We start from the raw sequence: 16,020 nt of genomic DNA on the forward strand, positions 1-16,020 counted from the left end.
AGTCCCCTGCGTGCTCGCATGCGCTCTCTCTCTCTCTCTGTCTCTGTCTCTCTCTCTCTCCTCTCACACTCCTCTCCATGATGAGGGCTCCCTCCCCTATGCAGAAAAGCACACTTCTTTTTTCCCCCAAATCAACTCTCAGCAGTTCCTACCTTCTGATGTGGCTGGGCAGTTTGTACTCTCAGTATTCACATCAATTTCTCGGGGTGTTCAGAATGTGTTTGAGGGATGAGGCAAGCATAGGATCTCCATACTACTCTGCCATCTGAACTTGAAACCCAAACCTATATTCATCAGAGATATTGGCTTGTTTGTATTTCTTTCTCTCTCTTTTGTGGTGTCTTTATCTGATTTTGGTACCAAGGTGATACTGGGTTCATAGAACGAATTTGGAAGTTTTCTTCCCTCTTCTATTTTTTGAAACAGTTCGAGAATGGTATTAAGTCTTCTTTAAATGTTTGGTACAATTTACCTGTGAAGCAATCTGGTCCTGGACTCGGGTTTTTTGAGGAGTTTTTTGGTTACTGATTCAATTTCATTGCTGGTAATCCTATCTGTTCAAATTCTCTATTTCTTCCTGCTTTAGTTGGTAGATAATATGTTTCTAGGAATTTATCCATTTCTTCTAGGTTGAATTTGTTGGCATGTAGGTTTTCATAGTATTTTGTTCCAATTATTTGTATTTCTGTGGTGTTGATTATCTGTCCTCTTTCATTAGTGGCTTTGTTTATTTGGGCCCTCTCTCTTTTTTTTCTCTGGCTAGAGGCTTATCAATTTTGTTGATCTTTTCAAACAACCAGCTCCTGGTTCCCTTGATCTATTCTACTGGGTTGTTTTTGTTTTTTGTTTTTGTTTTGTTTTGTTTTGTTTGTTTGTTTAGTTTCTATGTCATCCATCTCTGCTCTGATCTTTATTATTTTTTTCCTTTTTTGCTGGGTTTGGCTTTTTTTTGTTCTTTTTCTAGTTCTTTTAGGTGCAAGGTTAGGTTTTCTATTTGAGATTTTTCTTGCTTCTTGAGGTAGGCTTGTATTGCTATAAACCTCTTTCTTAGAACCACTTTTGTTGCATCTCGAAGATTTTGGACCACTGTGTTTTCATTTTCTTTTTCATGTAATTTTTTATTTCTTCTTCAACTTCTTGGTTAACCCACTCATTTTTTAGTAGTATGTTATTTAACCTCCATGTACTTGTGCTTTTTCCAGGTTTTTTCTTGTGGTTGATTTCTAGTGGTGATTGGAAAAGATGCATGGTGTGACTTCAATTTTTTTTTAATTTGTTAAAACTTGTTCCATGTGCACTTGAAAAAGAATGTGTATTCTGCTGTTTTAGGATGGAATGTTCTGAATACGTCTGTTAAAGCCCCCTGGTCCAGTGGATCATTCAAAACCCCTGCTCCCTTGATTTTCCACTTAGATGATCTATCCATCAACATAAGTGGGGTATTAAAGTCCCCTACTGTTATTGTACCATTATCAATTATTTCCTTTATGTTTGTCATTAGCTGTTTTATGTATTTGGATGCTCCCATATTGGGTGCATATTTACAATTTTTATATCCTCTGTGGCTTGTCCCCATTATTATTATATAGTACCCTTTCTTTGTCTCTTGTTAGAGTCTCTGTTTTGAAGTCTATTTTGTCCGATATAAGTATTGCTACCCTGGTTTTCTTTTGATGTCCATTGGCATCACTTTCAATCTGCAGGTGTCTTTCAGTCTGAAATGAGTCTCTTGTAGACAGCATATAGATGGGTCACTTTTTTTTTATCCATTCTGTCACCCTATGTCTTTTGACAGGAGCATTTACTCCATTTATATTCCAAGTAATTATTGATAGGTGTGTATTTATTGCCATTTTGTTACTTGTTTTGTGGTTGTTTCTATAGATTTTCTCTGATGCTTTCTTCTCTTGCTCTCTTTCATGGTTTGTTCGCTTTCTATAGTGATATACTGGAATTCCTTTCTCTTTATTCTTTGCATATCTATTACTGGTTTTCAAATAGTGGTTCTCATTAGGTTTGTATATAACATCTTCCGCATTTAGCAATCTATATTAAGTTGCTGGTTTGAATGCATTCTTTACTTAAACTTGAACCTATTCTTTACTCCCCTCCCCCAACCCACGTTTTAAATATGTCATGTCCTATTTTACAACCTTTTATTTTATAAATCTCTTGACTGATTTTTGCAGTCAAGAAAAGTAAAAGAAGTAAAGTCAGGAAGTAAAAGCATTTTTGAAAATGCTTTTACTGCTTTTGTGTTTTTTACTTTTCATAATCTCACTTATGGTCTTTCCTTTCCACTCAAAGAATCCCCTTTAATATTTCTTGCCAGGCTGGTTTAGTGGTCATGAGCTCCTTTAGTTTTTGTTTGTCTGGGACACTTTTTATCACTCCCTCTATTCTGATTGATAGCCTTGCTGGATATAGTAGTCTTGGTTGCATATTTTTCCCTTTCAGTGCTTTGAATATATCATGCCACTCTCTTCTGATCCACAAAGGTTCTGATGAAAAATCTGCTGATAGTCTGATGGGGTTTCCCTTGTAGATAACTATCTTTTTGTTTAGCTGCTTTAATTTTTTTTCTTTATCACTACTTTTTGCCATTTCAATTACTATGTGTGTTGGTGTGGACCTCCTGGGTTGAATTTGGGATTGGTGGGGGGGTAGGACTTTCTGTGCCTCCTGGATCTGGATATCTGTCTCCTTCAGATTTGAGATGTTTTTAGCTATTATTTTTTCCAATAAGTTTTCTGTCCCCTTTTCTTTTTTCCCCCATGTTTTTATTTAAATTCCAGTTAGCTAACATACAGTGTGATATTAATGTCTGATTTCGGGTGTACAATACAGTGATTCAACACTTACATACAACACACAGTGCTCATCACAGCAAGTGCTCTCCTTAATCCCCATCACCCCTGTAATCCCTTTTCTCTCAGCCAGTTACATCTTAATTCCATGGTTTTCCTTTGTTTCTGGATGTGTATTAATAATTTACCAATAAATTTGAAACTTTCAACCACTTTCCAAAAATATTAGATTATTCATAGAATTACATGTTCCCAAAAATTATTTAGCTGAAAATTAATGTAATAAGTGTAAGTGAGATTTGTTTTCCAGTATATTTTTCTTGGTAGTTTGTAGATATAAAAGAACATTCTTGTGTTTTATTTTTATTTCATAGTATTTCTTTTCCTCACCAGTCAGCTCATGGAAACACCTTAAAATTTTGTCACTTTTATGAAGGAATTTATTTCATTTACCTTTCTTGAGAATTCTTTGCTAGAAAAACAAAACAGAAACAATCAGTCAACCAATCAACCATTCAACAAGCAAAAACAAATATTAAAAAAACAAAGATAAAAATAAGTTTGTGTGCTTTCCATGCACAAGTGCAAACTAATCCTCCAACTATCGGCTTTTTATAACCCAACAAAATTCATGGCATATTGATATTAATGTTGGAAAAGTCTCTGCTGCCTGTGCAGATCCAAGAAATTCCTGCAGTAAGACCCAAGAAAACAGTTTTAAAAGTTGCTACTCTCACTTGGTCTTTTCAGATTTCCAACCAGTGACATCTTTGGAAAGTCAAGAAGTAGATTGACAATCTTAAGAGAACTCCCTCATTTGTTTGGATTAAATTGTGTTCCCCCATCCCCAAATTCATACATTGAAGTTTTAACTCTCAGTATCTCAGAATGTGAAATTATCACATTCAGATATAGTTGTTGAAGATATAATTAGTTAAGAGGAGGTCATACTGGAGTAGGTTGGGCCCCTGATCACTATGACTGGTATCACAAAAGGGAAAATGTCCACACAGAGACCTGCCTGGAAGAATGCCATGTGAATATTGGAGTTATGTTGCCACGAGCCAAAGATACCAGAAGCTGGAAGAGAGGCTTGGAACAGACCCTTCCCTAAGGACTTCAGAGGGAATGCGGCCCTGCTGACACTTGGGCTCAGACTCCCAGCCTCCAGAACTTTGAGGAAATAAATTTCTACTGTTAAGTCACTCAGTTTGTGGAACTTGAGTATGGAGACCCCAGGAAACGAATATACCCTTTTTTTCATTTAAAATATTTTGCTAGTGGGACGCCTGGGTGGCTCAGTTGGTTAAGCGGCTGCCTTCGGCTCAGGTCATGATCCCAGCGTCCTGGGATCGAGTCCCACATCGGGCTCCTTGCTCGGCAGGGAGCCTGCTTCTCCCTCTGCCTCTGCCTGCCTCTCTGTCTGCCTGTGCTCGCTCTCTCTCTATCTCTAACAAATAAATAAATTTTTTAAAAAAAGAAAACGAAAAGAAAAAAAATAAAATATTTTGCTAGTTTTTATTTTCTCTATCCTCAATCCTTCCATTACTCATGGCAGCAAAATTGTCTGAATACCAAGATGCCTAAACAAGATTTCTTTCCTTTATTATCTTTTCAAAAAAAATTTTAACTCTATGTGATCTTCCTAACATTCCTTTATTGGCCATGGTATTTCTTTCCCCTTCATATCCAAGTGTCCTGTGGATCTCAAAATCATGAAATACCATCATGAATGTGTGTCTCTTATGAAGGTAGGTAATATGTGCCATCACAACAGAGCTAATTTTCATCTCTTCACCACTGAAACTACTGATGAGATCTGGGCAGAGGGGAATTCTGCAATCTAGATTGGAACTCACAGGGCTTAGAAGCGACCCTGCCACTAATGAAAGGCAGTGGCCTGAGACGGAAGTATCCCAGGCAAAGCTGAACCTTCTCAGTGATCTGAAGGACTCATGTGGTGTTTTGCCTTCCTCACCCAAAGACCTAAGGCATACAGTTCCTCCCAGGAGGTGGCTAGAAGATTTACTCACTTATTTTTCATATCGTGGATGGTGTCAAGCAGAGGCAGATTCCTTGTTTCAGGTAGGAAGAGGACAGCAAGACCAGCAATAATGGGCGAGACTCCGTAGATGATCCAGGGCAAAATGGAAATATACGCCATTAGCGTCATCAAGAGGGGAGCCATCATTGCCCCACACCTACTAGCCACTGTATCTAATCCTAAAGCTCGTGCCCTGCGGGTTAAACAACAATACAGAATAATCTGATAAAAATCTGCACATGCAACTTGAGATACATTATTCTGACTTCATAAAAGATGGAAGGTGCTAGAACACAATTGTTAAATATATGGGGTTTGGTGACAAACACTTTTTTTTTAGATTTGCTCTATGATTTCCTAGCTGTCTTTGTTAGGCTCAAATTCATAATTTGATTTCATAATTTTACACAAACGTTTTACATTGCAGCTACCCCGATGAGTTGTCTGGAAGATTAATGAGATGATACATTAAAGTACTGCTCATCACCAGCACTGGGTGTTACACGCAAACAATGAATCAAGGAACACGACATCAAAAACTACTGTATGGTGACTAACATAATAAAAATAAATAACTAAATAAATAATAAAGCACTGCACAGCACAATGCATGACACAAAGTCAGTTCTCAATAAACTTTGGCTAACATGTTGTTATCATATTACTGTTAAAATTACAAATGATTGCTTTCATAATTCAGGTCTTTTTTGAGAGAGAGAGAGAGAGTGTGGAAGGGGATGAGCAGAGGGAGGGGGGAGAGAATCTCAAGCAGTCTCCACGCTTAGCATGGAGCCCTATGCAGGGCTCTATCTCACGACATTGAGGTCATGACTTGAGCCAAAATCAAGAGTTGGACACTCAACCAACTGAGCCACCCAGGTGCCCCTATAATAAATAGGCCTTATTGTGTTTATTCTTGCAATAAATGCCTATTAACTGAGAATGTCCTCTTTCATGCCCTGGCAGAATGTCCATAAACTCATACCTGAGGACTGTGGGGATGAGCTCAACAAGGTGGACAGAAAAAGTAGTGACAGAAGCAGCAGCACAGCTGATTCCCACGCTTGCCAAAGCCACACGCAGGGTCTGCATTTCTGGAGACAGAAAGGCCAGTGAGACTAAGAAATCTGGGCTGAAGGAATCAGCATCCACCAAATTCAGCCAGAAAACAAAAACAAAAACAAAAACCTTGTATGGTGTGGGTTTGTTTAAGCTATACTATAGAAAATTTTATAGTGCCGGAGAGAGAGGGGTGGTTGATAAACTGAGAAATGTAGAGTTGTCAATGCGGGTGCTAAAAAGCACATAAAATTACCTGGGTTAATTGCAGCAAATCTCTCAATCTCTCAAATCACATCTGAAAATCTTTAGATTTTCTAAAGAAGGAGATGAAGAGTTGAATCTGGCAGAAATTTGCTTTTACTAATTCTGCCCAGTATTACAGCCCTATTGCAGAAGGTGGGACAGTCCTGTGGACAATTACTGGGTCTAAGATTTGGCTCTAAACTCGACAACTTTACAGTTGTCTAAACTTTAAAATAAAAGTGCAGAATTTAAAGTGACAAGTCATCCTGGTTTTCCTGGGAATTAGGGGGTTTTAGCGATAGGGATTTTCATTGATAAAACCAGGAAGATCCCAGGTTCTTATGAAACCAAGAATGGAAACTTCTATTTGGGAAAAAATGTCAGAATTTGGGAACCAATAAAGAAAAGTTTCAAATAATATGAAAAGAAATCTAATTATAGCTTTATACTATTAGAAAAGACTCTATTGTAAGGGAGTAAGCCTGTATCATTAATGATATTCTGAGGAGTCGAGTCCACAATCTGTAATGCTGTAGGGTACGTTCCTGGGATATAGCTGAACCATAATGCCCAGTAAGGATCTCCTGGTCATTGCATACCATCATTCTATTAACATACAAAGTTATCTAACTGGAAAGGACTAGACTTCTAATCTGCTTAATTCCCTGTTCCTATTGTACACTCCTTCACTACTTGAAAAAAAGGGGAAATTTTTCATTTCCTGGAAGTCAAGAAGACTCCCATAAGCAAGGGCTAATGTCGTGGTGACCTAAGACCATACACACACCTGTGGATACAGAGCAATCAGGAAATTGACTAGTCTTCAAAGCTGGTGACAAGAGCCCAACCAGAACAAGTGACCACATTGTGTCCTCGCCTGAGATATAATTGCAAAACCTAGGCCCTTCATGCTTGTCACTAAAAATGTGAAAGGCCAAAAGGCAAGTGATCAATTGCTATCCTGAAGAAACTGTCAGGAATAAAGACCCAGTTTCTAGATACTTCCAGGATGTGAAGAAGAGAAATATATGTCTGAGCTGCCCCTTATGGACCTTTGACTCTTTTCCCAACAAATTCTTAGCAGGATTTGCCTTAAACCCTCAGATCAGTTTGAGGGAATACTTAGCTCTTAATTGGCACTTCTCTTTACTCCTTGCTTCAGACAAGTGTGACCAGTACAATCCCTAGAGGGTGGGGGAAAAGATACCGCTTTCCCCTACAGTCCAGCCTTCTCTCACCTTGGGGCACAAACATGTTGACCAAAACAGAAAGTCCCACCAGGAACATGAAAAGTGTCTCGGTTGTTCGATGGCCCATATGATTCTGTACTAAAAGAGGAAGACATCGGACAATGGCAGTGAGGACCCCAAAGACCGCCTGGAACAGGAAAATATTGCTCCCAAAGTGCTGTAGATTGACCATGATGCCATAAAAGGGTATTGTGATTGCAAATCTGTAATGAACAAAAGAGGAAAGACACATGCCATTAGATTTAAAGCCTATGTGTTGCAGTTGATGTCTACATTAACCCAGACAGCTAGTGATTGGTGTTAAAGAATAAAGACCTAGTCCGATTTGTATAATACATTATTTTAAGGATAATTTTAAAGTTACCATAAATAATTGTCTGGCAATATATATAGACATACTCCTTCTGTTGTTATTTCGTGTGAGTCCCTAAGCGAAGCGTTGGCAATGACTGGGAAACTTAACCTGTCCCAATCACCAAACTGGATGATACAAAGATTAAAATCTGGGGAGAAGAATTTCTTTTTTGAGTGTTGTCAGGATGCTGTGAGTCCTCCTTCTCCTTCAACCCCAATACTGTGAAGAACTCAACTAGTTCTTGCTCAAATTGGTCAACTAGTGACAGAAGCTGCAAAGAGATTACCTGTGTCCTCCTTTATCTGGGAGGCACCTTGTCCTGAGGTCTGCCACAGTTTTAGGGAATTTAAGGCTCGTACATGATTTTCTAGGGCTAAGGGAAAATGTCAGAATTCAAGAAAACATGCACCAGCTGTACCACAGGAAATACAATCACAGGTTCCCACCGGGGATCTACAAATTATCATGTGAAAGTCAAGACTAGGCAACACGCCTCTGTGGTAATGGGGAGCAGGACAGTTGCTAAGTTTTATGTAGCATGCAAGCAGACAGTGAGAAGGGAATGAGAGCTGACCCAGGGTCATGGTGGTTCTCTATGCAGGGGATCTATGAGGGGACTCTCTGGGGAATTAGAATTTCTATCTTGATCTAGGTGCTGCTTATATTTTTCCCCGTTGATATGTTTATCAAGCTGTATATATTCACAATCTCTTCAGATTACTGCTAGTAAGATTTTATTACACTGTATGTCAACTAACTAGAATTTAAATAAAAATTTGGGAAAAATTGTAAGAAAAAGTGAAGGAAACTAAATGTCTAAATCTGTATTGCGGTGAAAGCCCCAGCATCAGTCTCCAGGGATGAGAATGGAGCAATATGATGCAATTAATTCCTCATCATATGGTGAGTCTTTTGGTAACCCTTTGCCCATCTCCCAGTGCAGCAATATCCAGTCTGTTTTCCTCACCCTTTATCTTCAAATCACCACATCCTGCACCCACAGAACTGTTATAACCTTTGAAATAAATAGATTCATGTCTCCCTCTTTTTAATGTTGTCATGCACTATGTGAAACCCACCTCACAAATAGCAGGATACAGGTTCTCTTACGCAGGCTGGAGGTGTGGAACAAATCCCAAATGGTAACTTTGGTCTGTGCTGCCTCCAGCTCGTCCTGCATGCTGGATCTCAAACCCTTTAATAGCAACAAACATGTTTCATTTGCCAACACGGTGTCAGGCATTGTGGTGAACACCGGCACCCAACAGGACGGGAGAGATACACACCCTTTCTTTCCAGCATAACTTATTGTACATGCAATCACAGGTGTGAATGGGCTATGAAAGAAGATGTAGAAAGTTAAAGAAGACTCAAGGATATTAAACACCAAAATGATATTTTTTTTATTAATTTCATAGGTAGAATTTAGTGATTCATCAGTTGCATAAACACCCAGTGCTCATTACATCAAGTGCCCTCCTTAATGCCTTTCATCCAGTTATCCCTTCCCCCCACCCACCTCCCTCCAGCAGCCCTCAGTTTGTTTCCTAGGGTTCAGAGTCTCTTATGGTTTGCCTCCCTCTCAATCTTCATCTCATTTTAGTTTTCCTTCCCTTCCCCTATGTTCATCTGTTTTGTTTCTTAAATTCCACATATGAGTGAAATCATATGGTCTTTGTCTTTCTCTGATGGACTTATTTCGTTTAGCATAATACCTTCTAGGTCCATCCACATCCTTGTAAATAGCAAATTTCAATAAAAACAAATACATAGATCAATGGAACAGAAGAAAGAGCCCAGAAATGAAACCTCAACTCTGTGGTCAACTAATCTTTAACAAAACAAGAAAGAATATCCAATGGAAAAAGTTCAGTCTCTTCAATAAATGGTGCTGGGAACATTAAACAGCCACATGCAGAAGAATGAAACTGGACCATTCTTTTACATCATACACAAAAATAAACTCAAAATGGATGAAAGACCTAAAAGTGAGACAGGGATCCATCAAAATCCTAGAGGAGAACACAGGCAGCAACCTCTTTGACTTGGCAGCAAAAATGATATCAAAGGAGGGCTTTTGTTGTGTTGAGCACTGGGTGTCATATGAATCAGTAAATTGTACTCCTGAAACCAATATTACATTATATTTTAACTAGCCAGAATTTAAACAATAATTTGAAAAAAAAGAAAGAAAATGAGGCCACGGAGAGGTGAAATCGTCCACAAGAGTTATAGGGTATAGATTTAGATCAAGAAGTGAACTAAAGTTGGGGCGCCTGGGTGGCTCAGTGGGTTAAAGCCTCTGCCTTCGGCTCAGGTCATGATCCCAGGGTCCTGGGATCGAGCCCCGCATCGGGTTCTCTGCTCAGCGGGGAGCCTGCTTCCTCCTCCCTCTCTCTCTTCCTGCCTCTCTGCCTACTTGTGATCTCTGTCTGTCAAATAAATAAATAAATAAATCTTTAAAAAAAAAAAAAAAAAGAAGTGAACTAAAGGAAGAGATGGGTTGCACAGTGCTCAAAGCAGCTTCTGTGTAAGGTGGCCATGAAAGACTAGGGAACTGAGAGCGCCTTCTTGGCTGCCCCTTTAAGGAAAACAGTTTGTCTGTCTCAGTAAGAAGAAGGCAGAGTCAGCTTATGTCTTCCCCCTAACCCGGTAACTACTTTCCATTTCCTACTCACCTCCGTGGTCAGGGCATCTCCAGCATTCTGCATTCCATTTGTGTATGCAACTTTTCTTAGTGCCTCTAAGCCCTCCTCTGGTTTATTGTTGACAATCAGCCACCGAGCAGATTCCACCAGCCACCTGAAGGAGGAAGAGCACACAAGTGCAGTCAAGTCTCTCTTGCTTACTTGTCATATGATTATTGACTATGGATGCTTTTTGCCTTCGATCTAATATCCACCACTTCTTGGGTTAGGAATAGAAACTCAAGTTTTATTTCACAAATACTAGGAAAATATAAGAAAGACCAGGTCGTTGCAGTACATCTTTATGGTCAGGAACATAGACTCTGGAGGCAACTCGCCTCTCTACTTACTCAGCAGATTTTCAAAGAAGCGTACGAAGCTTAAGCTTGAGAGTTCCTCATGCATAATTTGGGTTCTACCAAATTTGTGCTCATAATATAGTCTTTAAAAAAAATAAGTCCCCAAATAATGTAAATGTAAAACCCAACAAAGAAGTACTCCTGCCACTACCAGCTATGTTGATAACTTACTATGTAAGCCAGTCACTTATTTACATCTGCCTCAGTTTTCTCATCAATAAAATGGGGACAATAGTACCATCTTCCTTGTAGGATTATCATGAGGATATAATGGTATAATGGATGAGTCTGGCATGGATTACACTCTCCTCTGTCTCTGAACTCCTCTCATTGTATGAAATCTATAGTGTGTCTCCATGATGAACTAAACCTGACTCTCCTTTAGATGGTTTTAAGTACAGGAATGAAGTTACCCATAAATAAATGTTTGTTAAAATTATTTAAGGGAGGGGCGCCTGGGTGGTTCAGTTGGTTTAAGCGACTGCCTTCAGCTCAGGTCATGATCCTGGAGTCCTGGGATCGAGTCCCACATCGGACTCCCTGAGGGAGTCTACTTCTCTCGTTGACCTCTCTCCTCTCATGTTCTCTCTCTCATTCTCTCTCTTTCCCTCTCAAATAAATAAATAAAATCTTTTTAAAAAAAACTATTTAAGGGAGAAGGGAGTGCTGAACACATGATGTCAATCCTCCAATCTACATGCCTAACTTTATTTATTTTTTTTAAATTTTATTTATTTATTTGACAGACAGAGATCACAAGTAGGCAGAGAGGCAGGCAGAGAGAGAGAGAGAGGGAAGCAGGCTCCCCGCTGAGCAGAGAGCCCGATGCGGGACTCGATCCCAGCACCCTGAGATCATGACCTGAGCCAAAGGCAGCGGCTTAACCCACTGAGCCACCCAGGTGACCATGCATGCCTAACTTTAGTACTGAAGAAACCAGGCCGTTCTTTTATGAATAAATTAGCTGCCTCTTCCTTTTATCCAACTTCACCTACAAAAATGAAAATCTGAAAACTACCATAACTTGATTCACTCCAAAGCCAAAAAAATTAAAAGAATTTATTTTTGAAATATTTGAGTCTATATTTTATATTAAGGAACATAATATTAGAATAACTCTATGACGACTATACTGGGTAGGACTGAAAGCAAAACAAAGCAAAAAATACCTAGGACTCCCAGACAGAAAGGTCATTACTATTTCCTGTTCTGCGTGTGAAACTGCACAGACTGAACATATGAAAGGCGTGGGTTTTAGGTCCAGACAATAAGAAAGGGTCCAGGAAATAAGAAAATCAATATACTGCAATTCAGTCCTCATTTTTGTCCCAGGTTCCCATAAGGCAAAATGAGAAAGAACACTCATACCTGGAGGAGAAAAAGAAGACAAGGAAAGGTACAGACACCACCAGCTGCAGAGTGCGCCACTCTCGAAAGACAAATGCCAGTCCTCCCAAGAGTATCTGTCCCACACTGAGGGTACAGGATATCACTGTTATTGCCATGACTTTAGATGGAGGCCTTACCCACTCTATGACTGAAAGAAAACCCAATCGGGATATTAATGTCAGATAAAGGTGAAAGTTCAAGGTCAAATTTAAGGCTTGGATAATGGAGAAGAACAAAATTGTTGACTTACTGAGCATACAATTATTTGCCAGGATGATGATGGAAGAACAGCCAGACAAGAAGCGTAGTAAGCAGTAAATGTGGAAGTTGGAAACAAAAGCTGCACTGGTCCCAATGATGGTAAGCTGTAGGAGACACCACCTGAGAATCAACTTTCTCCCAAACCTAAGAAACAGAGAGTCAGATTAGATTACGGGAGCAATGAGAATTTGTGCAGAAAAAAAAACAAAAACAAAACTTAAGAAAAACAAAAGCATACTCTGAAATTTAGAGAATATTTTAACAAGTGATTCTTTGTACCTGAGAGTTAGACAAATGAAGAGCTAAAACAACAGAAATCTTAAAAATAATATCCGTGTTCATAATGTAGACAAACAGTAACAAAACTTTATTATCCAATCACCAGGAGGCCTTTCATACCAAGTGATACCATATAAAAAAGAATAAAATATTGGAAATTGTAGTATACTATGAGCATCCATTGTACTATCATATGTACTTAGCATAGTAGAGAGTCTGTAAATTGTCTAGAACACAGGAGAGCTAACTGTGTACTTGGTTCTCTAGGACCGTACAGGTTAACGTTAACCTGATACGGAACTGGTTGTTACATCAGTGGAACAATCAAAGTTGCTTAACAGTTGTGTAAGAGTGACTCTCTGTTAAATCTGGCTATATAGGCCTCAAGTAACATGCTTTATCTAGAACAGAATGTAAGAGTGCCACAGCTCAAAGAAAGAAAATTATAGAAATTTCTCAGAGGAAAGAATTACATGAGATGTAGATTGAAGGGAGAAACGTGAAAGACAAATAAAGAAAAGGAAACTCTGTGGATCATTAGGCATCAGGAAAATGGAGTCTTAGTGGGAACAAGTGGGACTAAATAAAATATGCTAGTCTTCATGCTCAGTAAGAAAAATACATGGACGGGACGCCTGGGTGGCTCAGTTGGTTGAGCAACTGCCTTCGGCTCGGGTCATGATCCCGGGGTCTTGGGATCGAGTCCCACATCGGGCTCCTTGCTCAGCGGGGAGCCTGCTTCTCCCTCTGCCTCTGCCTGCCTCTCTGTCTGCCTGTGCTCACTCTCTCTGACAAATGAATAAATAAAATCTTTAAAAAAAAAAAAGAAAGAAAAATACATGGACAAAGCTTAGGATTGGGAATTCCTCTGCAATATCTGAAAAAGAATTCCAAAAATATTCAAATAATTCCCCCCAAAAGGCAAAAGGTGTGAAACATAGGAATGAAAGCAACAAATGATCCCACATCATGATCATCATCATCACCTAAGAAATAAGACAGAAAACAAAAAATAAATAAATAAAATGGTAGACTGAAACAAAACCATAACAACAATCACAACCAAATGTATTACTAATAGCCCAGTCTATCAAATAATAGAGATTACCAGAATAGGTTAAAAAAATATATATATACATATATATATACATATACTGTCAATAATCGTACTTAAAATACTGTAGGGTGAAAGTACAGTGATAGAAAAAGATACACAATTCATATAGCAAAAAGAAGAACACTGCAGTCTTTATATTACTATCAAATAAAATAAATTTCAAAACAGAATACATTTGCAGAAATAATACTGAAAATGTCAAATGTATATACACTCAAAAAATTACAAAGCACATGAATCAAAATCGACAAAATCAGAAATATAAGTCACAATGATAGTTGGAGACAGTTTTCAATATATGTATTGTGGTAAGATATATAATATAATACAAAAGTTGCCATTTTAATCTTTTGCAGATGTGCAATTCAGTGGTTAATCACATTTATCATATTTCACGATCATGACTATTTCCATTTTCATCACCCTAGACTAAAAACTTTATAAACATTAAGCAACAACTCCTCATTCTCCCCTTCCCTCTCCTCCTTCTAGTAATCTCTAAGATACCTTCCTTCTGTCTCCACTAATTTGCCTAGTCTAGATATTTCATAGAAGGCAATGCTTACATTTGTCCTTCTGTGCTTGTCTTAGTTTAGTTAGCACGACTGTTTTGAGGTTTGTTTGTGTTGTACCATATGCCATTCTTTTTTATGGATGAATAATACTGCATTTTATATATATATACATATAAAATGCAGTATTATTCATATATATTCATATATATTCATATATTCACATATAATATATAATATATAAATATATATATAATATTTGTTTATCCATTAATCTGTTGATGGATACTTGAATTGTTTCACCTTTGACTATATAAGTAATGCTGTCATGAACATCAGTGTACAACTACCTGTTGAAGTCCCTGTTTTCAATTTTTTATAGTATACACCTAGAAGGGAATTGCTGGTTCATATGGCAATTCTGTTTAGATTTTTGAACTGTCTTCCACAGTGGCTTCACCACTTTCTATTCTCAAGAACAATGCACAAGGGTTTCAATTTCTCCACATATCTATTCAAGATCTTTGCTGATTTTTTTATGACTTATCATCTTGTTGTTGAGTTGTAGGTGTTCTTTATGTGTTCTGGATATTAAGCCCTTTTTAGATATATGATTTGCAAATATTTTCACTGATTTGTAGGTTGTCTTCTAACTCTCTTGATAATGACAGTGTTAATTTTTATGAAATCCAATCTACCTATTTTTCTTCTGTTGTTTGTGCTCTTGGGGGTCTAAGAGTCATTGCCAAATACAAGGTTGTAAACATTTATTTCTATGCTTTATTTTAAGAATTTTATAGATCATTGATTCATTTAGAGCTAATTTTTGCATAGAATATCAGGTAGGGATAAACCTCATTCTATTTTTTTATTAACATATAACATATTGTTTGTTTTGGAGGTAGAGGTCTGTGATTCATCAGTCTTACACAACTCACAGCGCTCACCATAGCACATACCGTCTCCAGTGTCCATCACCCAGCTACCCCATCCCTCCCTTCTCCACTCCAGCAACTGTCAGTTTGTTTCCTGAGATTAAGAGTCTTTTATGTTTTGTCTCCCTCTCTGGTTTCATCTTGTTTCATTTTTCCCTCCCTTCCCCTAATAGCCTCTGTCTTGTTCCTCAAATTCCTCAAATCAGAGAGTTCATATGATTTGTCTTTCTCTGATTGACTTATTTTGCTTAGCATAATACCCTCTAGTTCCATCCATGGCATTGCAAATGGCAAGATTTCATGGGTTTTGATGGCTACATAATATTCCATTATATATATATATATATATATATATATATATATATATATATATCACATCTTCTTCATCCATTCATCTGTTGGTGGACATCTGAGCTCTTTCCATAGTTTGGCTATCGTGAACATTCCTGCTATAAACATTGACATGCATGTGTCCCTTTGGATCACTACATTTATATCTTTGTGGTAAATACCTACTAGTGCAATAGCTGGGTCATAGGGTAGCTCCATTTTCAACTTTTTAAGGAACTCCATACTGTTTTCCAGAGTGGTCGAACCAACTTGCATTCCCACCAACAGTGTAGGAGGGCTCCCCTTTCTCCACATCCTCACCCACACCTATTGTTTCCCGACTTTTTAATTTTAGCCATTTTGACTGGTGTGAGCTGGTATCCCTCTGTA

General features: G+C 38.2%; 1 protein-coding gene across 2 annotated transcripts in view; it reads right to left on the minus strand.

Moving 5' to 3' along the window:
* Positions 1–2,769: 2,769 nt before the first annotated feature.
* LOC308351513 (solute carrier family 22 member 10-like) overlaps positions 2,770–16,020 on the minus strand; it is a 35,810-nt gene continuing 22,559 nt past the window's right edge. For both annotated transcript variants that reach the window (XM_080817239.1, XM_080817238.1), the window contains exons 4-11: positions 12,447–12,601; positions 12,176–12,344; positions 10,440–10,563; positions 8,841–8,956; positions 7,395–7,609; positions 5,837–5,945; positions 4,841–5,044; positions 2,770–3,279 (exon numbers count right to left, since the gene is read on the minus strand). In XM_080817239.1, the coding sequence (XP_080673365.1) occupies positions 3,219–3,279; positions 4,841–5,044; positions 5,837–5,945; positions 7,395–7,609; positions 8,841–8,956; positions 10,440–10,563; positions 12,176–12,344; positions 12,447–12,601 (1,153 nt within the window). In that variant the 3' untranslated portion in view covers positions 2,770–3,218. The remainder of the gene's footprint in view (positions 3,280–4,840; positions 5,045–5,836; positions 5,946–7,394; positions 7,610–8,840; positions 8,957–10,439; positions 10,564–12,175; positions 12,345–12,446; positions 12,602–16,020) is intronic.

Source organism: Martes martes (genome assembly GCF_963455335.1).
Source record: "Martes martes genome assembly, chromosome: 10".
Lineage (NCBI taxonomy): Eukaryota > Metazoa > Chordata > Mammalia > Carnivora > Mustelidae > Martes > Martes martes.